This window comes from Myotis myotis, unplaced genomic scaffold (assembly GCF_014108235.1).
Source record: "Myotis myotis isolate mMyoMyo1 unplaced genomic scaffold, mMyoMyo1.p scaffold_m19_p_15, whole genome shotgun sequence".
Lineage (NCBI taxonomy): Eukaryota > Metazoa > Chordata > Mammalia > Chiroptera > Vespertilionidae > Myotis > Myotis myotis.
In genome coordinates, this window is record NW_023416319.1 from 16,722,328 (window position 1) to 16,744,965 (window position 22,638).

Here is a 22,638-nt window from a genome sequence, read left to right on the forward strand (position 1 = left end):
AAATCTATTTCTTTCATATTTTTGGATTCTTTTTTCTTTTTGCTCTTCTGATTGGGAGCAAGTCAGTTCTGCATCAGGGGAGATCCCAGCACAGGAACAATGTCCTGTCTTGGACAAAGCCATCCCCGAGTTCCTATCCTGATGCCAGACAATCCAGTTCCTCCCTGTTTGTCCCTGGATCCCCAAAGCTGCTGCCGGGCACTGGAGCTCAGAGGAAGCAGTACCCTGTAAGAACTGCTTGGGACTCTAGCAGCCTCCATGTCACTCTGCCATAATCCCCACTGGTTTTTATAGCCTGAAATTATAGGAACTTCTCTTCCCAGCTCTGGAATCCTGGGCTCGGGGTCTGATGTGGGGCTGGGACCCCTTGCTTCTCACAGGAGGCCTCTGCAGCCGAGATGTCCAACCTGATTGAAAAAAAATGCCACACGTGGGTGTCAGACCAGCCCGTTCTATGCCTCCCCCCTCCTACCAGTCCCAGTGTACTTTCTTTATTCTCTAGTTGTAGGATTTCCATTCAGCCAGATTTCAGGCAGTTCTGAATGATGGTTGTTCGATATTTTAGTTGTAATTCTGATGTCCCCACCCCTGTTCTAAAGGAACATATCATTTGGTTTCATTGGTGTCTTCGTTTCCTGGCTCAGAGAGCAGGACAGGTCTATTATTGGTTTTCATTCATTTTGGCAGAAAGTAAAGTTTTTGGATCTACTTCAGACACATGGTCTCACTGACTATTAGATTTCTTAAAGAGTGATTTTGGCTATCTCTCAGTTGGGCAATGCTGGCTTCTGAGCATGATTAGTTAGAGGTAGCTACATAGGAATGAGGTACATATATGGGATCCTGCATGCTCCATATGGAAACTTTCACATAAAAGCTCATTTTCATGAGAAAGAAGAAGGTGAGTGGTAACTGTGAGAATTGCAGTGTTCCAAGTAATTGGGAAATTGGAGATAGATGAGAACCATATTTTCTCTTTTAGTAGATGCACTTCAAAAACAAGGAAAATGGTAGAATAGAACCTAACTTCCATTTAAAGAAAGGATTTGTTCTTTTTTTCAGTTCATCTAGATTAGACAGTACAGCCTGTTGATGTACTGACCTTTTTTTATTATTATGGTAAAATACACAAAAGATAAAATTTACCATTGTAGTCATTTTTAAAGTATACAGTCCAGTGGTATTAAATATACTCACATTGTTTTGTAACCATCACCACCATCTTTTCCCATAACTCGTTTCATCTTGTAAAACTAAAGCTCTGTACCTATTAAACAATGACTCTCTATTCCAGTGATGGCGAACCATTTGAGCTTGGTGTGTCAGCATTTTGAAAAACCCTAACTTAACTCTGGTGCTGTGTCACATATAGAAATTTTTTGATATTTGCAACCATAGTAAAACAAAGACTTATATTTTTGATATTTATTTTATATATTTAAATGCCATTTAAAGAAAAATCAACCAAAAAAATGAGTTCGCGTGTCACCTCTGACACGAGTGTCATAGGTTCGCCATCACTGCTCTATTCCTTCCTTCCCCCAACTCTTGGCAACTACCAGTCTTCTTTCTAGTACCCCATAAATGGAATCATACAGTATTTGTCTTTTTGTGAGGCTTATTTCACGTAACATAATGTCCTCAAGGTGCAAGAAATCAGTTTCTGTCCCTTCCTCAGAGTTTGCTGACTTTATTATTGTTTTGTTGTTTTATTGTTGTAGGCTTGCCGGGAGCCGGTCCATGCTTGCTGTTTCAAGGGACCTGGCATATATGGCATACTGTTCTTAATATGTTTGCTCACCTTCTTGGCACTATGTGTTTTAACCAAGGTCTCTGAGAAAGGGTGTTTCCCCAGGTAGGGATTTTCCCCTGAAGCTAGGGAGGGAATAAAACCTCTTAACTAAGTGCCAGGCGGGTAATTAATCACTTTAACTAAGAACAATCGTGCTTAAGCTACATAATCTTTACTCCCTGGAATGAAGATAAGAAACGCCCTAACCTTTGTAATAGAGATTGATAGGATTGAATCAACTGGTATAAATACAGATGCAACAAGACAGCAAGATAGAACTTAGAACTCAGAACTTAGAATACAGAGCTTAGAACACAAAACTCAGAAGACAGAACCAAGAGAGACAGAACCTAGGCACAGAACCTACACAGAACGTTCTCTAGAGACAGAAGAACTTCGCTGGAGAGAACATGGCAAAAGATCCTGGACAGAAACTGGCCTCAGAACCTAGAGACAGAACCTAGCGAGAGAACATGGTAAAAGATCCTGGACTGAACCTGACTACAGAAATTGGCAAGAGAACCTGACTAGAACCTGGTGACTGAACCTGGCTGGAGAACCTGGACAGAACCTGGCTGGAGAACCTAGCGAGGGAACATGGCTACAGAACCTGGCTGGAGAACCTGGAGAACCTAGCAAGAGAACATGGACACAGAACCTGGCTGGAGATCCTAAGGAGAACCTCTCTGGAGATCCAGACCAGAACTTGGCTGGAGATCCTGGCTAGGCTGCTGATCAACTGAACACTGTCTCCGTGTCCTTCCTTCTTCGCCGACTCCGTCTACGCCTTTGGGAACCCCTGGACCTGCTGGGGTTGGACCCTGGCATAGGCTGTCTGTGTTGAGGATCAGCTTGAGCTCTAAACTGAATGTCTTCTTAGGTCTCTTCTGAGCCTTTCCTTGGGCATGCACAGTCACTTTTTAATTTTCCCTGTTTTTGCAGTTGTTTTTTTTTTTTTAATATGCTAGTCTTTAATGTCCAGTTTTCTGTTAATCCTCACCTGAGGATATATTTTTTTCCATTGATTTTTTTTTTTTAATAGAGAGTGGAAGGGTGGGAGGGAAGGGAAGAGAGAGAAAGAGAGATATCGATGTGAGAGAAACACATCGATTGGTTGCCTCTTGCACATGCCCCAGCCAAGGGCGGGAGTGAACTTGCAATCCAGATACATGCCCTTGACTGGGGAGCAAACCCATGTCCCTTCGGTGCTTGGGCCGACACTCTAACCACTGAGCATACCTGCCAGGGCAATGTCTAGTTTTCTAAAGGGGAAATGTGAAAAATGAAGGCAGGGGAAAAAGGAGTACTGACTCTTTAATCTCCTGGAAGTCACGTATCTGGAGGGGGAAGGGCTTGCAACAATGGGGGAGGTGCAAAACAATGCTGCCCACCTCTTTGCACCCAGCAGTCAGCAGTCAGAACCAGCAGTCAGCCATCAGTGCACATATCCCCAGTATTAGGAGGACAGGGTTAGTTTTGCCACCTTAGCTTCCACAAGATGTGTGTGTGTGCAAGCTGCTTCAGGAACAAGTGCCCAGCTCTTGCCACATGGCTGAGGGTGCGGGATGGGTAGCTGCTATATAGTGCTTGGAGCTAAATTTGACCACAATTAACCAAAATATACCGTCCGAGTCTTCTGTAACCTGCAAATTTTCATCATAGTCCAGAATTCCAGAATAGTTAATCAGACAGATTCTGCCAGTGCAATTGTCCAGCTTGGGAGAGAGAGTCCTGGTGCTTCCTACTCTGCCATCATCCCAGAATCTTCTTACCAGATGTACAGACTTTTGTGCAACCTTCACCTGGAGAGGTTCATAGCTTGCAACCAAAGCCATTTCATTTTCTTTTTTGATTTGTTGGCCTCTGTTTCAGGGAGGTGTTTGAGTTTTCAGTTAGACAGATGCCTGTATTCTGAAAAGCCACCTAGTGTATTTTTAAATTATTCTATTGGTGGGTGCTTGCTTCTAAATCCTTCCTGTGCCACTTTGTTGATTGACAGTGAGGCTACTGATTGCTGGCAATGTCTCTGGACAATTGGTGATTTTGTCCAGAGATGCTAGAATTGGCTGGAGTTTATAGTGCCTCTGGGGTTTTGGAGGCTTTGGCTTATTACACTAGTGCTATTTCTAGTCTGTCCTTTAAGTTCCTTTACCTCTCTCCTAAGCAAGTGAAATGCTAATATTTCTCTGCTATCAGTCCCTGTGAAATTATTTATCCGTTTCCCCTAATGAGCGGATTTTTTTTGATTTGTGATCTGTGGCATCTTATCCTAGCTCCATGCCAGGCCACAAAATAGAGCCTGGCAAACTCTTGTCTTTGCTTTGTATCTCTTTCTCTTCATAGCATGTAAAAGCTGTCCAACAGACAGCTCTCTCTGCCCTGAATTTTCCGAGACATTTATTTATGTTCTGCTGGAGGCTCTCTGTCTCCTTCCTGTTTTTAATTTTATTTAAATGTCATTCACTTGGGTTTGTAATTAAACCTCCCCTCTGCTTCTCATGAGGCAGGATTCTGAGGACCACTTAATTGTGTCTTTCCATGGTTGGCTTGTTCATCTGTGCACCTGGTTTACTTCAGTGTGGGGGATAGTTTTTAGTTCTGGAGAAGTTCCCATATCCATTATTCATTCTACTCTCCTACATGGTAGTACAATTTGAATTTAAAATAGGATAAAATTTAAGAGTCTTCATGATGTGAGGTACGTATATGCTAGGAACAGTTTGACAAACAAGATTTCTTGAGGGTTGAGGGGGGACCTTATGTATAAGGTGGCAGGATTCTCAGGTGATGGTACTGAACTCTTCCCATTTGAAAAATAGATTGGTTGTGTCTGCCTCTGAGAATTCACTTGGGACCCAGGAACCATCAAAGTACCTGTTCCTGGCTCAGCTTCCCAGAACCTGCACACTATCCTTTATTCACCTGTCGGCATTCAGTAAGTCAGAACTGCTGCACACCACTGCCATACTTCATGCACAAGATTCCCCAAGGAAAGGAGCTTGGGCCAAAGCTAAGTGTGATACTGACAGTTGCCTCCAGTACAGAGTCAAAAGAGGCAGCAGTTGCAGTCAATTTCTAGTTCCTGAAAAAGAGCCCAGAAATTAAGTTTTCAAAGTTCCTGATGGAAAAGACGTTACAATGAAGAATTTGTGTGTGTGGAACACCCATTTCCCTATAACAATGTATTGAATGCGTAATATAATACCTCAAATATTGTACTGACATAACTTCTCTATTTTTCATTCAAGTTAAGAGTAATTGGAGCCAGGTATCTGGAGCTTCATTTAGTAGAGATAGCAAAGATTAGGAGTCGAATCCAGGATTCCCAAGGATTTCCTAGAATATTGTCGGTGCTTCAGTGCATTGGTGGTTTTGTGAACTTTGATTATTATTCTGAAGACTGCCATAGGTTTGTCTTGAAGGCTGCCCAGATTTCCTTTTGAATTTGCATTCCTGCCCAAGAATTCATGACTCTCTCTGTTGATTGAATATACTTGGCTCCTTTCCTTTCCCCATCAGAGAGGAAATACCTTTGTATGTTTGGCCCTGTACTTAGTACTTTGTACCATAATGTAAATTTCAGCTGGTAATCAGTTATGGTGAGGTTATAGAAAGTTGAGATGGAGTGTTTGTGGGGATCATGTTAGTTTCTATGGAAAGAAATACATTGATCTGTTGTCTGTTATTTTAAACAAATTAAAAAATATATGTATTTTTGATTTCAGAGAAGAAGGGAGAGATAAAAACATCAATGATGAGAGAGAATAATTGATCAGCTGCCTCCTGCACACCCTCTACTAGGGATTGAGCCCGAAACCTTAAATGACTTTTAATGTCCTTTCTAGCTCTAAAAAATCTATAATCAGCTATGTTGAAGTCTCATAGACTTAGAACTCTCATCACATCAGGTCAGAGGTAAAAGACAATGTGTGTATAGTGATGTAGAATACACTGAACAGTTGGTAGAACGAGTGCAAAGTCAGGGAGATGATGAAGGGAAAAAAAGCACTATTTCATGGGATAGTTGGGGCATTCTCTGTTGGAGAGGGATTGTGGTCCCTGATGTCAGAGGCTTGTGGGAGCCAATTTTAAGGTTGCTTTGTTCCTTTTAGCTGCCTGTTAAATTCCCTGTAGAGCAGGGGTTGGGAACTCCGGCCCGTAGGCCATATAAGGCCCGCTTGGTCGGACCCTGCCAAGGCAACCACAGGTTGGACTTGAAATTCAATAAATTGAGGAGCTTTTTTCAGAGCAACATAAATTTTTTTATTTTTATTTTTATTGATTTCAGAGAGGAAGGGAAAGAAAGAGGGAAACATCAATGGTGAGAGAGAATGGTTAATCGGGTGCCTCCTGCACACCCCACACTGGGGATTGATCCCGCAACCCGGGCATGTGCCCTGACCGGGAATTGAACCATGACCTCCTGCTGCATGCGTCAACTTTCAACCACTCAACCACGCAGGCTGGGCATAACATAAATTTATATTGAGTGAATGATGTTATAAATATACAAATGGGCCCTAGCCGGTTTGGCTTAGTGGATACAGCGTTGGCCTGTAGACTGAAGGGTCCTGGGTTCGATTCCGGCCAGGGGCATGTACCCGGGTTGTGGGCTCGATCCTCAGTGTGGGACGTGCAGGAGGTAGCTGATCAATGATTCTCTCTCATCATTGATGTTTCCTATCTCTCTCTCCCTCTCCTTTCCTCTCTGAAATCAATAAAAATATATTTTAAAAAAATCCAAGTGGCCTTTGGTAGGAGAAAGGTTCCTGACCCCTGCTTTAGAGAATGGCTACTTCCAGGTGATAAAATCTTGGCTTGTTTTTTGGAGGGAAAGGGGAGATCTGACCTAAATTATCAGGGGCAAGATGCAGGTGTCCCCTGGCACTGACTCTCAGTATTATAGTGCCTGACTCTCTTCCTCACTTACTGTTCAGCTCTGTTGATGTCTCTTGCAGTTGGGACACAGGTCACCTCTTGGATTGTGCCAGAATTGCTCTTTTCCTCCTCTAATATTTATCACTTTGTAATCCCTGATTCTGAATCCCAGAGATCAAGACTAACTGTAGTGCAGCAGAGGGGCAATAAATCATTGTTTCTACTTCCTTTTCTCCAGGTTTTGGGTCCCTTATTTATCATATAACCACTGCTGAAGTTGCATCTTTGTGCTGTGTGTGCTGGGGACAAAATCCTTGTTGATTAGATTTGTGCAAAAGCTGCTTTATCTCTCTCCAGCTATTATGTTTTGCAGAGTTCCACGAGTGCTACCCATCAATTCCTCTTTTTCTCCTGTGAGTTTATAGCTTGTGATTGTCATGTGATCTATCCATTAGCAGGGCTTGTCTAAGCTCTGAGGTAGAGGGTGGAATGGGCAGCCCTTAAATGAACTCAACAAAGTGATCATTAATGAGAGAGATTTGGTCTGAGTTAGTTTTGTATGAATTTTAATGTTAGTCCCCTTCATTATCTGAGCTCCTGGTCGGAGCTAAGCAGATTATGTGATCCTCCCATGGAGCTTTTTCTTTTTTTTTCTTCCCAGTCTAACAGATCACTTGTTAACAGACCATATCAAAAGGCCCAGCTGCCTATCACTTGCCTGTCCATTATGAAACCTCAAAGACTTTGAGTTGGGGCAGGAGTAAAGAGTTCATAAATGAGTTCCTACCTCCTTCATCCTTAGCGAGACTCTTTTGCTATTTGAGGGGAAGATTCAGGCTTAGAAACAGAACGTGGACAGGCTTTTGTACTTTTCCTTACCTGCTGCTTCTTTATTGTACCTGTGCTTTTAGAGGATTTGAGAGTGAGGGGTGTTGTGTGGCAGGCAGCCAGTGTTGAGAGAGTTTTACTCCTACTCATTATTCCCTGCTGTTTCAAATCAAAGTCCATGTCTCTTCTCTAAGAGTAGTAAACTTCACAAAGCTCAGAGAACATCGTAGAATGGACTTTGCTGGTAAAGAAGCAGATATGGTCTTAGAAAAGGAGAGGTCAAACCTTTTTTTTGTGTCTGTGGAAGTGAGGAGGGTTGAAGAAGAGAAGACGGGAGGACCACCAATTGCTTGCAACTGCCAAACCCCTTCTTTATAGTTTGCCATCAAATAGGGCTGCTAAGACAGAGCTGATGGTCATGAGGGACACAGAAGCAGGATTAATTTCACAGTCCTACGTGAATGAGTACAGGGCAAGTGATACTTTTCTTTATGCTTAATATTTATTTGTAAAATGTCTTTAAAGCTGCACTGCTAACCTTTGGACTTGGCAGTCTCTTTACTGAGATTATTTGGGTTTTGACAGTCTCTCCCCTCAATAAGGATTGCCAGGCAGAAAGAGGACTTTTTCAGTAAGTGTTGTCTTGGTTGAGAAAGGACAGAGCAGAGCTGTACATTTGTTTGAATAGTTAGAACAGTTAAGGGCTTTTTTATTTTTCCTCTTCATGAGCTCTCTTCCAATTCCGAGCTGAAGCTCAGGTGTAAGTTCTACAACATAGCTGGCTCATCTGGTGATTGGTTAGAATTGAAAAATGTTCCTCTTAGCAATGATGTTTGAAACAGGTACATAGCTAAAATTTGGTGACAGGAGATGCTAGCAGCCTAGCGTGAGAAGGGAACCCTTATTTTGACTTGTAAATTGGGCACATTTGATGGGGGTATAAATTTGGAATACTTAATATGTATTTTATAGTCAAGTTTCTGAGCTTAATTGCTCTTAAAGAGGTGGCAAAAAGAAGTAGATTTTTAAAAACCTTCCATGGGCAGGTAAGCAGACTTGTGCTTGGGAAGGTCAATTCTTCAAATATACCCACCTTACCTGCTTTTAAAAAGTGCTTTGCAGCTGAGACTTACTCATTTTAGCCCTATTTGGATTTCTGTAGAGCTAGTTGACTTTCATTGCTTTCATTTAACTTTATTAGTTATGCTTTGAATAGCTTGTTGATGTCTGTCTTTTTTTTTTTTAAGCCTTGATAAATTTGCTGAAGTTCCTTATGTCAAACGAGACTGTACTTTTGGCCAAACACAACATTTTTACATTAGCCCTTATGGTGAGTAACCAAAAAATATTTTTTTTTCTGAAGTTCTACCCTAAGACAGAGATGGGCTGGTTTGAAACAGGAGCTGGATTCTGGGGACTAAGCCATAGGGAACCAAGTCTTTATTTTTACTTTCCTTTTGGATTAGAATCTCTGTAATGGTGCTCCCTACTCTTACCTATGTTTTTGGTGAACCTGGTACACTTTCTATTCCTTTTTTTTTTTTAATCCTCACTTAAGGATATGTTTTTACTGACTTTAGAGAGGAAGGAAGGGGAGAGGGAAGGAGAGAGAGAGAGAAAGAGAAAGAGAGAAACAGAAACATTGATGTGAGAAATATCTATTGGTTGCCTCGCATACATGCCCTGACTGGGGTTCGAACTCGCAACCTGGGTATATGCCCTGACTGGGAATTGAACCTACAGCCCTTCGCTCCAACCAACTGAGCCACATCAGCCAGGGCAGGACTCTTTCATATTGCTTGGCAGGGGCAGGTATAGGTCAGATCTCTGTGTATGAGTATGAGCCTCGGTCCCAGTTAAGAGACTGTACTATAGTATCTATGTTGGTACATAGCAAAGCCTCTAGAGGTGTCCCAGCCACGTGAATAGCTCCATCATGGCTGTACTTAGTTTTTGAGGGATATTGCAGATGCCTGCTTATCTGACTGGTTATTTGGGGTAATAGGTGGGCATTTTGCCTTTTTATTGTCTTCTCAAGATATTACCCAGTGTGTTCATAAATGTTTAACATTTTGGGGGGGAAAATCCTGATTTATATCTTTTGCTGATTTCCACAGTAAAACTATACCCACCAGGGCCAATTTCAAAGTTATCAAAATGGCATCATTGAATGCAGAGTTCGGAAAAGACAAACATAACACACCATTATATATGGTATTCCCATCACATCAGATTTAAGAGATGTAAATTAATCTCAAGCCCTAACCGGTTTGGCTCAGTGGATAGAGCGTCGGCCTGCGGACTGAAGGGTCCCAGGTTCGATTCCGGTCAAGGGCATGTACCTTGGTTGCGGGCACATCCCCAGTAGGGGGTGTGCAGGAGGCAGCTGATCAATGATTTTCTCTCATTGATGTTTCTAACTCTCTATCCCTTCCCCTTCCTCTGTAAAAAATCAATAAAATATATTTTAAAAATATTAGTCTCAAGAGCATAGATAATACTAAAAGATAGAAAGTAATTGGGAAGTGATGAGTTTTAGTATTTATTACGTTCATTGTAATATAATTTATTAAATTGTAAGTTTATGTAAATTATTTTTTAATAATGGCTTTGTTTAATAACTAGCTCACAAATTCCTGAAAATGTAACAGTCAGCTCTTACAAGCCAGTAAGAGCTGGCTGCAGTATACAACTGATACCTTCCAGTCTTTATAGTGTGATACCTGTGTATGGACTTTTGCTTCTTCTTTAGATTGTGAACCTATTTAATATGTTTATCACATACGGTGACACATTCCTGCCCACCCCGAGCAGCTATGATGAACTCTACTATGAGATTATCCGCATGCACCAGAGCTTTGACAACCTATACTCCATGGGTAAGCTGTCTTTTCTTTTTACTCCTCTCTCCCCTCTTTTTGCTCAGCTCTCTGCATCAGCTGTGATTTTTAGCATATAAAAAGAAAAGACTACAAAAGATTCTTAGTTGCTTGGTGCCCTTGCTTGGCATAGAAATGCAGTAGTCTTTTCTTCTCAGGCAATAAGAAGAAATATGTGGGCTTTTCTGCCTTCAGGAACTCAGAATTCATCTCAGTAAAAAGCTGGGTAGCAGCCCTGTAGCCCTTTCTTGATGTTTGTGAGAAAAAGAGAGAATAGGGAGGCTTGTGGACATTAGTGAATGCAGTGAGATGGGAGAGAAGGAGTGGGTGGGAATTGACAGTGGAAATAGAAGAGCTTGGATCCCAAAGGAAGAACATTGTGTTATTTGAGAAAGTACAAGATTTTAAGGAGTTTTAATATACCTATGTATTTTAGCATAACTTACAAGAGGAAGTGGGCATTAAATAAAAATCTTTCTTGCAAACCTTTTGGTGATTGGCTCACTGAAAATTTACTCTTTGGCCATAATGAATACAACTACAGGGTGGGGCAAAAGTAGGGTTACAGTTGTTCGTAGGAAAATACAATAATTAATAAATAATAATACAAGAATAAACTCTGTGTTTCGAATACTCACAACTGTAAATCTACTTTTGCCCCACCTATATTTCTGAAAAAGGTCATGTATCCCTATAAATTTGAGTAAAGAGTCTAGTCAAACCTACCTGGAGTTTGAAAGTTCAGGAAAGATTTCACAGAAACAGAAATTCATTTAGTAAAGCTATCTATTAAAATCCCCAACTTAATAGCTTTATTGAGGTGTAATTGGTATATAATGAAGTGCACTCATTTAAAGTAGTGTACAATATTTTATTTCTTTGACACACACATATATATGTATATATACATATACATACATACATATATACACACATATACATACATATATATATGAAGCTATTATATATACACGTATACATTCCAGGCTTCAGCACCGATTAATAGATGAATAAAGATGACTTTCAATGAGGAAAGAAAAAGAGTTGGAGTGGGAGAGAGATTTTATAGAAGCCTGTCATACCTGCTTAACTGGGCCATGTACAGAGTAAATGAGATTAAGTCCTTGTAGCTATAGCAACAAGATGAGAAAGGATATCTGGGAATGCTCAAATCTGCCAAGGGAATTAAAATGTTGACCTGGAGGGGGGAAAGGGTGGGGAAATGGGAAGTATCTGTAATATTATCAACATTAAAAAATTTATCTTAAAAAATGTTAACCTGGAAAACACAAATAGGAAAGTGAAATTTTCACTAAATTAAGCACAACAAATGGAGATAGCATGTTTTAGTACTCTCCATTTTTTATAAAGTATGATGAAACTTCTGATGGAAAAAGCATTTTTTCAGTCGTTTTTTTAAAAAATTTTTATTGATTTCAGAAAGGAAGGGAGAGAGAGAGATAGAAACATCAATGATGAGAGAGAATCATGGATCAGCTGCCTCTTGCACACCCCCCACTGGAGATCGAACCCGCAACCTTGCATGTGCTCTTGACTGGAATCAAACCTGGGACTCTTAGTCCACAGGCTGACGCTGTATCCATTGAGCGAAACTAGCTAGGCCTTAAGTCAAGTTTTTTGAGGTCTATTTTTTATATTTGTCTTTATTATTGAAAGTATTAGAGATGTTCCCTTTTCCCCCATTGACCCCTTCTATTCCACCTCACCACACACACCCAGACCTACCGCACTATTGTCTGTGTCCATAGTTTATGTATAAATGCATGCACATTCTTTATTTAATCTCTTCCCGCCCCCTACCCCCTTCTCTCTGAGATTCATACAATTCTGAGTTTTGACAAATGCATATAGACGTGTAATTACCACAAAAATTCAAGATATGGGAGTTTCATTACCTCCAAACTTTTTCTTGTGCTCCTGTGAGATCAACTCTTTCACTATCCACCACCTCTAGCAACCACTGATCTGTTACCTGTCCACATAGTTTTTGCCTTTTCTAAAAAAATACATTTATATACAGGAATAACAGTGTAGTGATTGTGGGGCGGGAGTGGGGTGGGGGGAGGTGTTATGGCAGTGGAGGAGGGTATAGGGGGGATAAATAGTGATGGATGGAGACTTGACTTGGGGTGGTGAACACACAGTACAGTGTACAGATGATGTGGTGTAGAATTGTGCACATGAAACCTGTATAATTTTGTTAATCGGTGTCATTCCGATAAATTCAATAAAAAGGAAAATATTTTTAAAAATTAAAAAATACATAAATGTGGATGGGATCATATAGTCCAGAGATTCTCAACCTGTGGGTCACGACCCCTTTGAGGGTCAAACGACCCTTTCACAGGGGTTGCCTAAATACATCCTGCATATCAGATATTTACATTACGATTCATAACAGTAGCAAAATTACAGTTATGAAGTAGCAACGAAAATAATTTTATGGTTGGGGGTCACCACAACATGAGGAACTGTATTAAAGGGTCGTGGCTTTAGGAAGGTTGAGAACCACTGATATAGTCTTTTGAGTCTGACTTCTTTTACATGAGGAACTGTATTAAAGGGTCGTGGCTTTAGGAAGGTTGAGAACCACTGATATAGTCTTTTGAGTCTGACTTCTTTTACAGAGTAATTTGTTTGAAATTCATCCATGTTGATGCATGTATTAGTAGTTCATTCCTCTTTGTTATAGAATAATATTTCATTGTAGAAATATGCCAGTTTAGTTTATCTGTCAATTGAAGTACATTTGAGAGGTTTCTAGTTTTTAGCAATTATAAATAAAGCCTCTACAAACATTCTTGTGCAGGGTTTGTGTGAGTACAAGTTTTCATTTCACTTGGTTACATACCTATGAATGGGATTTTTGGGTGTTTGATAAATATATTAACTTTATAAGAAACTATCAAACTGTTTTCCAAAGCAGATACATTATTATTTTTATTTTTAAAATCTTTATTGTTGAGAGTATTACAGATGTCTCCCTCCCCTGCTCCCCCATTGTCCCCTTCCAGCCAGTTCCCATCCTGCCCCCGGCCTTCACCAACCTATTGTCTATGTCCATATGTAATGCATATCTATATATATAAAAGCCTAATATGCTAATTGTCCCTCTGACCTTTCAGCTGTTTGACCGATCGCTGTGGTGTGCACTGACCACCAGGGGCAGACGCTCTGACCTGTAGTTTAGCTTGCTGCTGGGGTCCGGCTGATTGGGACTGGGCGAGTCAGGCAAGACATGCTCTGGAGCCCTCCCGTGGTCTCTCCCCAGCCCCAGTTGTGCACCAGTGGGGTCCCTTGGCCTGGCCTGCACCTTCTCGCAATCTGGGACCCCTTGGGGGTTGTCGGAGAGCCAGTTTCGGCCTGATCCCTGCAGGCCTCTAGTATGCATATAAGACCTTTGGTTAATTTCTCCCCACCTCCCCTCCCCACTTCCCTCTGAGATTAGTCAGTTTGTTCCATGTTTCCATGCCTGTGGTTCTATTTTGTAGTTTTCAGCATGAAAATCTTGTGCACACGTGCACACACACACACACACATCATGTCCCCCCAAAAATGTGTACACACACTTTGAATAATTTTAAAACCAGTGTTTATTAAAATACTTTTCATTTTCAAAATTTAGCTATCAGCTGTTAAAGTGTGTATACATTTGGGAGGGCACCCTGTATTTTTTTAATCCTCACCCAGGTATATGTTTTTCATTAATTCTAGAAAGAGAGGAAGGAAGAGGGAGAGAGAGAGAGAGAAAAAAATATTGATATGAAAGAGAAACATTGATCTGTGCCTCCCATATGTGCCCTTATTGGGAATTGAACCCGTGACCCATTGATGTATGGGGCGATGCTCTAACCAAGTGAGCCTCACTGGCCAGGGCAAATCTTAAATATATTTTATTAAATTTATCTCAAAATATTTCATGGATTTTGGTGCTATTGTAAATGGTATTATTTAGAATCTCAATTTTTTTTGTTCATTGCTAATATATAGAAACACTTTAATTTTTAAATTTCACCTTGTATCCTGTCATCTTGCTAAACTCACTTATTAGGTTTAGTAGCTTCTTATAACCTTTTTGGGATTTTCTGTGTAGACCATGTTATCTGCGAATAAAACAGTTTTTATTCCAATTTGTATGCCTTTTTTTTCTTGCCTTATTTCACTGAAATAAGGCTAGGACCTCCAGTAATATGTTAAATTAGAGTTGTGAGAATGGATATATTTGCCTTGTTTCCAATATAAAATACTCAATTATTCTTCATTAAATGTGACATTAGCTATAGGTTTTCATAGATGCCCTTTATCAGGTTAAAGAAATTCCCTTTTGTTTCTAGTTTCAGTGGAGGTATTATCATTAATAAATGTTGGATACTATTAAAACAGTTTTAGCATTTATTGAGATGATTTATTGAGTATTGCTAGAGTGATTGACTGAGTTTTAAATGTTAAACCAACCCTACATGATTGTAACTTAATATCATTTTTATGTGTTGTTGGATTTGCAAATATTCATGAAGGATATTAGTCTGGTTTCGAGCCAACTCAGCCAAGGGTTCGAAAGCCTGAGTGAGGGCGGCGAAAGGATGAAGAAATGACAGACAGAGAGAATAAGCTGGGTCTAGGTCAATGGTTCTCAACCTTCCTAATGCCGTGACCCTTTAATACAGTTCCTCATGTTGTGGTGACCCCCAACCATAAAATTATTTTCGTTGCTACTTCATAACTAATTTTGCCACTGTTATGAATCGTAATGTAAATATCTGATATGCAGGATGTATTTTCATTGTTATAAATTGAACATAATTAAAGCATAGTGATTAATCACAAAAGCAATATGTAATTATATATGTGTTTTCTGATGGTCTTAGGCGACCCCTGTGAAAGGGTTGTTCGACCCCCAAAGGGGTCGCGACCCACAGGTTGAGAACCGCTGGTCTGCAGGAAAAGAGGTCTGTGCTCCTGACTAGATAGATATTGCATGTTTAAAAATTCTTGCAGCCCTAATCGGTTTGGCTCAGTGGATAGCGTGTCAGCCTGCGGACTGAAGGGTCCCAAGTTCGATTTCAGTCAAGGTCATATACCTTAGTTGCGGGCACATCCCCAGTAGGGGGTGTGCAGGAGGCAGCTGATCGATGTTTCTCTCTCATTGATGTTTCTAACTCTATCCCTCTCCCTTCCTCTCTGTAAAAAAAAAAAAAATCAAAAAAAAAATCAAAATATATTTTTGAAAAATTCTTGCAGCACACTGGTTGAAAATCACTACTCTAGGATGAGGACATTTTATTTTTAAATTTTATGTATTCTTTTAATCATCACCAAGAATATTTTTCCATTAATTTTTTTTTTTCAGAGAGTGGAAGAGAGAGGGAAAGACAGAGAGAAATAGCGATGTGAGAGAAACACATCAATTGGTTGCCTCCTGCATGCACCCAGGGCCTGGTCCAGGAAAGAGCCTGCAACTGAGATACGTGCCCTTGACTGGAATTGAACCCAGGACTCTTTGGTACTCAGGTGGATGGTCTATCCATTGAGCCAAATCAGCTAGGGCTAGGATGAGGATTTTATTTTATTTATTTATTCTAATATATTTTTATTGATTTCAGAGAGGAAGGATGAGGGAGAGAGAGATAGAAACATCCATGATGAGAGAGAATCATGGTGGATTGGCTGCCTCCTGCAAGTCCCTCACTGGGGATCGAGCCCACAACCCGGGCATGTGCCCCTGACCGGAATCGAAGCTGGGACCCTTCAGTTCGCAGGCCGGCGCTCTATCCACTGAGCCAAACTGGCCAGGGCAGGATGAGGACATTTTAAACAGAAGCTTGGTACAGGCTCTGTTTGGTTATTCTAATAGTGCTATTCTGAGACATGTCTTCATCGTCATATCTGTGTTTTATACCAGGGGTCTGACAGATCTTTGTTCTTTCCTTCTGTACAGTTCTGAGGCTTTCTACCAATGCAGGCCAGTGGAAAGAAGCTGCTAGCAAGGTGACCCATGCATTGGTTAATATCAGGTAAGGAATGAGATTTTCTCTTTCAGAGTTCCTTGGTTCCTTGGTTCATCCTCAGGTGTGTTGTACTTTTCTAAATAGTTTGTTGAACACCACTTCTATTTTAAGCCCTGATGCCTGTAGGAGTGGAAGAAATCGTCGTACTTGATCAAGAAAAGCAGGCGTGCATGAGACTTTCATTTTGTCATTGAAATAACTCACAGTGCTGTTCTGTGAATTTTCTTTTCTTACTCAGAGATGGTTGCAGGGCCTTTTCAGGCACCTCTGTGTATAGGGCATCTGAAAGCTTTTCTTTGAAAATTTTTTCTGCTGTTCTCAGTTCAAAGAATGACTCATGGGAATCTGGAACTTTGACGTTTTGCTTTACATGGCTATTTCTATTTGTGGTAAATAGAGGCAAATGGAATGGAGCTTGTGGGGCTAAGTCATTTTAGGTTCCTTATGAGGCAGCAAGACAATTACAGAGTGCTGTAGGTATTGGATAAAACTGAGTCATACATGGAGTTGGTTTAGGGTCTTAAGGAAATACCACATGGAGGGACCTGGAGAGTATTATGCTAAGTAAAATAAGCCAGTCAGAGACAGACAAATATCACAAGATCTCACTCATATGTGGGATCTAATGAATAAAATAAGTTGATGAACAAAATAGATCCAGAGACATAGAAGGAAATACCACACATTCACTGGAGTGAGCTGTTTGTAAATGGAGAAACTATGCCTTCAGTATTGGGAAACCTAAAGTTGACTTACTTTTCTTATATTTCTTGCTTCCTCTGTGTCTGTCATTTTCCATTTTTCTCAACAGTTATTAAATTGTTCTTGCAAACAATTGAAAAATTAACATTGAGTGGATGAGGCAAACCCAACAGATGGGGAAACTTGATTTAGCTCCAGATGTAAGCCTTGCCAGGCATTCCCAGTAATAGTAATATACATTTACAACTTAGTATATCCTAATGTGTGACAGAGCTTGGAGTCAGTATTTGTTTCCATAGCTTTTTTTTTAAGGCAAACTGTCCTATCCCTGTAGTGATTTACTATAGTGTTTGGCATGTCTGGGAATGAAAGGAAAAGTGTGAAATTGCATTGTGAGGACTGGGCTGAGGGAGCATGAGGGTGAGATGTGCTAACAAGATTGCACTGAAGGTTGATCTGCCTTACCTGACCCCAGAGACATTTTGTAGCAAACACAGTTTTATAAATCTCACAAATAAATGTATATTTGCACCTAGCAAGTAAACCAGATATGGTAGTGAGGCCTTATAATAAATATGATTTTTTGTAAGAATCGGGAATTACAAACTGCTTTATTCCAAATATCCCTTTGTGACCCGAGGGCAGTATGACAAATGTGGGTATTTGAAAGAAGCACAAGATTCTGGGTTAGATTATAAAGTGCATATGGTATAAATGACATTATGTTTATTTATTCATATATTTACTTGGTCTTTCCAGGCAGCTCCTTTTCATCTGGGATCTGTTTCCTTGATCACATTCTTTTATGCTTGCTTTATCTTCTAATTTGTTGCTTTTCCTTTCAGTGACTTCTGGCTTGGCTACTGTCCTTATTCTTTTCAAGGGCCATCAAACAGCTGGTTTAAGGTCTTGGCCTGTCCTTTTTCTGAATAGACCAGAAAGGACTGGATTAAGTTTTTTTTTTTTTTTAATTAATAATTCTTTATTGTTGAAAGTATTATATATGTCCCCCCTTTCCCTCCATTGACCCCCTCCAGCTCGCCCCCAGGACTGGGTTAGGTTTTTAGCAGATGCCTATGACTATGATCTCTTCTCTTTGCAAATCTTTGTTAGGCTTGTACTCCATTTTCATTCCTCAAACTTTTTTGATGAGTTTGCTGACGAGAATAATTATTATATCATTTTCACTGTTGCTAATGAATTAGACTCAGAGTATGTGTCAGATGTATCAGAGATGTAGTCAGTTTTCTCAGGAGATTCCTAGAAAGATGTGTTTGTGATAAGTGCCACTTATCACACTAAGGCCAGATCAGGGGGAAATATTGGTGATTCTTAGCCTGTGAAAGCTTATATTTTTTCTTTGTGACATTTATTTTCACTTAAGTTCTAAACTTTGTTCTGCTCTTTCATTTACTGTCTTCTTTAATTATCAAACTCTATAAAGAAGACTATATTATAAACTTAAAGTACACTTTTACCAATGAAGAAACTGAGTCTTAAAGCTATTGTGAAATGCAGAAAGTCTCACAATTGTCGTGTGGCAAAGCTGAGAATTAATCATAGGTCTTCTAACTCCCAAGTCCAGGGCTCTTTCTTCTACACCAGAGATGGGGAACCTTTTTTCTGCCAAAAGGGTCATTTGGATATTTATAACATCATTTGCGGGCCATACAAAATTGTCAACTTAAAAATTAGCCTTCCTTAGTATATATTGTCAAACATTTAATGGACTCACCCCTAATGCCTTGGCAGGGCCAGACCAAATAAATAGGCCCTCAGGCCAGATGTTCCCCACTCCTGTTCTGTACCATACTGTCTCCTTCAATAGAGTTGCATCAAAGGCTTCCATGGAGGTAAATAGAAAACTCAGCTTGATATATTGAAAGGAGTATGGAAATTTCAGTTAGAGAAACTGGATTTTTTGTTTTTGTCTTTTAATGTGTGACCTTGAGCAAGTTATTTAGCTTCTCTGAACTCTTTCCACTACCTATAAAATGGAGATCATGGCAATATCAACTGTTCATAGGGAAGTGGTTGTGAGAATTACATGATGTAATGTATATGAAAGCAGTTAGTAAACTATAAAATACTGTTCATTTCACTTAGCCTGATGTTTTTTTTTTTTTTTTTTTTTTTTTTTTATTGATTTTTTACAGAGAGGAAGGGAGAGAGATAGAGAGCTAGAAACATCGATGAGAGAGAAACATCAACCAGCTGCCTCCTGCATATCCCCCACTGGGGATGTGCTTGCAACCTACGTATATGCCCTTGACCGGAATCGAACCTGGGACCCTTGAGTCCGCAGGCCGACGCTCTATCCACTGAGCCAAACCGGTTTCGGCTAGCCTGATGTTTTTAAGGTTCACTCCTGTTGTAGCATGTGTCAGAATTTTTTTCCTTTTTAGGCTAAATAATATTCCATTGTATGTATATGTCACATTTTGTTTATTTATTCATCCATTGACGAAGCCCCAAGCAAGTTACTTCCACCTTTTGGTTATTGTGATTTTGGTTATTTGTGCATGGGTGTACAAACATCTGTTCAGTCCCTGCTTTTACTTCTTTTGGGCATTAACTGAGAAATAGAATTGGAGGGTCATATGGTGATTCTTTGTTTAATTTTTTTTGAGGAATTGCTATACCAGGTTTAGTATTTTGAGCCTTCCTTAGAATGTTTCCTAAATAGGTCTTCATTTGTCCAGTCTATAAAAGTTAAGATGTTACCCTTAGCCTTAAAAGATATTTTGCTTTTTGTGTGTGGCTTGATTTTGATTCTTTGTATAAGGGTGGTCTAGGGAGTTTTCTTTTCTCAGCTGAGGGCAAAAAAGTGATATGCCTAAGAAGTCTCTATTCCACGGAGCCAGCATTAATGAGTGCTACCGCTTATGCTCCTTTTCTTTTTTTCTAAGAGGTTGTGTTGTACATCCATGACACTATTAAATTTGAATTGTTTAGAAAACAGGAGACTCTGTCAGAAAATTGGACCTGTGGGTTAAATATCTCCCAAGGATACTGTGAGACATTTAACTATTCGCCACCAAATTGATTATCAAGTTGATTATAAAGGTTTAGGAGTAATATTGTGATGGTATGTAACATTTACTTCTGTTGTTTATAAAGGTATTTGTGCTGATCCCAGACCTGGAAAGGATTTCTAGGGCAGAGCAAACTCTTAGCCACCTCTCCTGTAGTAAGTTCTTTGATAGCCATGGGAAGGGATTGGATTGCATGTGAAACTTTCAGATATGTAACAGCTGGGAGGACCTCTGAGACTGATTTGCTAGTTGATGACAGCTACAAATTATGCCTTTGGGATTTTCTGGAATGCGGTACATCTGATGGCAACTGTAATATAGTATCTCACCAGTAGGTAAAAGGCTGCAGGCCTGTCTGTTCTTTGGGGTTTAGATTCTGATAGCGAAAATTAAAAGTACTCCCACATGTTTGGAGTCCTAAATTTGCTCAAGTGTCAGACTGTTTGCTTTTCACTTGTCTTTCCTCGCTTAGTCATGCTAGTTCTTTAATTGTCAAAGTTATTTGTATTTAAACAACTTGTCTCTCTCTTCCTATTTGATCCTTCAGAGATACTCTTAAAATGCAGCTGCTTAGAAAGTGCTATTTTTGTTGGAACACCCGATGTCATTAACATACAGAGCTCTGTGTTTATTCCTCCCCATGGGAGGGTTGTTCCATTGCTTTGCCACAAGAAAAGTAAAATATAGCTCCACCTTTAAAATTTTACTTGGTATAATTGTTACTGCAGCTGTCTCCACAGATCTACTAGTCCACAAAAGAATACTCTGGTGTGTGTGTAGGGTGGGGGAGGGGGGCGTGAAGGGGAGAAGGAACATGTGCAGGGATGGAAGGAGAAAACATTTGGGAAGTTTTGCTTGGAGACGTCTATGCTAAATATATTCTGCTACCACTTAGCAGGCTCCTTTACTGGGGTCCTATAGATGTCTGCTGACTATGTGTCAAAAGAGAAAAAGAAAAATGTTAGACTAAAATCTGACCTTCGTCTAATCAAACTACTTTCAAAGTAAGTAATTTGAAGTCTGTAATGAATCTCTTTAAGTTAACATCTTAATGCTTTTCACTTAATGAACATTTTATTAGTGCCAGATTCACAATCTATTCTCTGATTGCTCACAGAAGTAGAGGCTAAATCACTGCAAATAGGTTTTTTCCTGATCTGTAATTTTCTTAAGTTGGATAAAATTTGAACTCTATGATTAATATATTAATTTTCTCCTTTATTTGGAATGTGTTTAGTTTTTCTTCGAGAATGACTTTTTATTTTTTATTTTCATTAAATATATTTTTTATTGATTTCACAGAGGAAGGGAGAGGGAGAGAGAGCTAGAAACATTAATGATGAGAATCATTGATCGGCTGCCTCCTGCACGCCCCCTACTGGGGATCGAGCCCACAATCCAGGCATGTGCCCTTGACCGGAATCAAACCCGGGACCCTTCAGTCCGCAGGCCAATGTTCTGTCCACTGAGCCAAACAGGCTAGGGCTCAAGAACGACTTGTTAGATATTGCTTCAGTTAGTGACAAGCCTGCGGTTTGGAATAAGACTTCAGAGCATTTCTCTGTAAATCTCTTAATTGTTCATCTAATGAATTTGCCTCTTGTTACCTTGCTTGCTCCATGGTCTCTTTTGTTCTAATGCTAAGGAGCCACCACCACCACCATCACCACCATTTCCTGCTTATTTGCTTATGTAGCTATTTTTCTTTACTCTCAAAAAATACTCCCTCCAAAAAAAAGAAGAAAAGCTTTAAATGTGCACTCTGCCAGGGAGGCAAAGGAACAGGAATAGCTCTTAGTGGCCTCTAGATAAGGAGAGTTAACACCTTTGGAGAAGTTGTGCATAGAGTTCTGAATGTCACAGAATAAAAACCTTCAGGCAGTAATCAAAGAAAGTACACTGACTGTTGATGGCCACAGAGTTAAGGTTGGAAAGGGAATGTGAGGGCTGAGTCATTCAAAATTCCCCCCAAGCCCTCTTGCCCATGCACCTGTTCGCGCTACAATATTAGTTACAGTTCTCTTATCAGAGTAGATACTGATGAGTGGGGAAGAGGAGCAGTTTGATGCCAGGCACTTCAGCTGAAGGTTGCAACTTAGTCTAGTGAAAAGTAAATATGGATTAAAGTGAAAAGGAGCAGAGGCTTTGGGCTGATGACTCAAGTAGCAAGAAATACAGGAACATAGTCTCTTACTCCAGTTGTCTGTTCTAAAGTGGCAGACAGGCTCAGATTATCCCCCAGGTTAGAATTTGTCAGTAATGACCTTTCTTTTGTTAGTCAGGTCCGCTGAGCTCTTACAGAGAATGAAAAGCACTATGCAGATTAAAACAAAGCACTGAAATGAGGCTGCTATTATATTGTCTCCCCAATGACTAGAGAGCATTACATATTATTCTGATGGTTGCTGTTGCCTAATCTCTTAGGACTACAGTTAGAAATGAAAAACAACCATGTGGCTAATCTTTTTTGCCTTAACTTGGTTTATGCTACAAAG

The 22,638-nt window shown here is 40.0% G+C and overlaps 1 protein-coding gene across 6 annotated transcripts in view; it reads left to right on the forward strand.

The window, feature by feature from the left end:
* Nucleotides 1-22,638, forward strand: part of ARMH3 (armadillo like helical domain containing 3) — a 158,424-nt gene that overhangs the window by 74,209 nt on the left and 61,577 nt on the right. For all 6 annotated transcript variants that reach the window (XM_036336210.1, XM_036336211.1, XM_036336213.1 and 3 more), the window contains 3 exons: nt 8,746-8,828; nt 10,251-10,377; nt 16,337-16,412. In XM_036336210.1, coding sequence (XP_036192103.1) covers nt 8,746-8,828; nt 10,251-10,377; nt 16,337-16,412 — 286 coding nt within the window. The remainder of the gene's footprint in view (nt 1-8,745; nt 8,829-10,250; nt 10,378-16,336; nt 16,413-22,638) is intronic.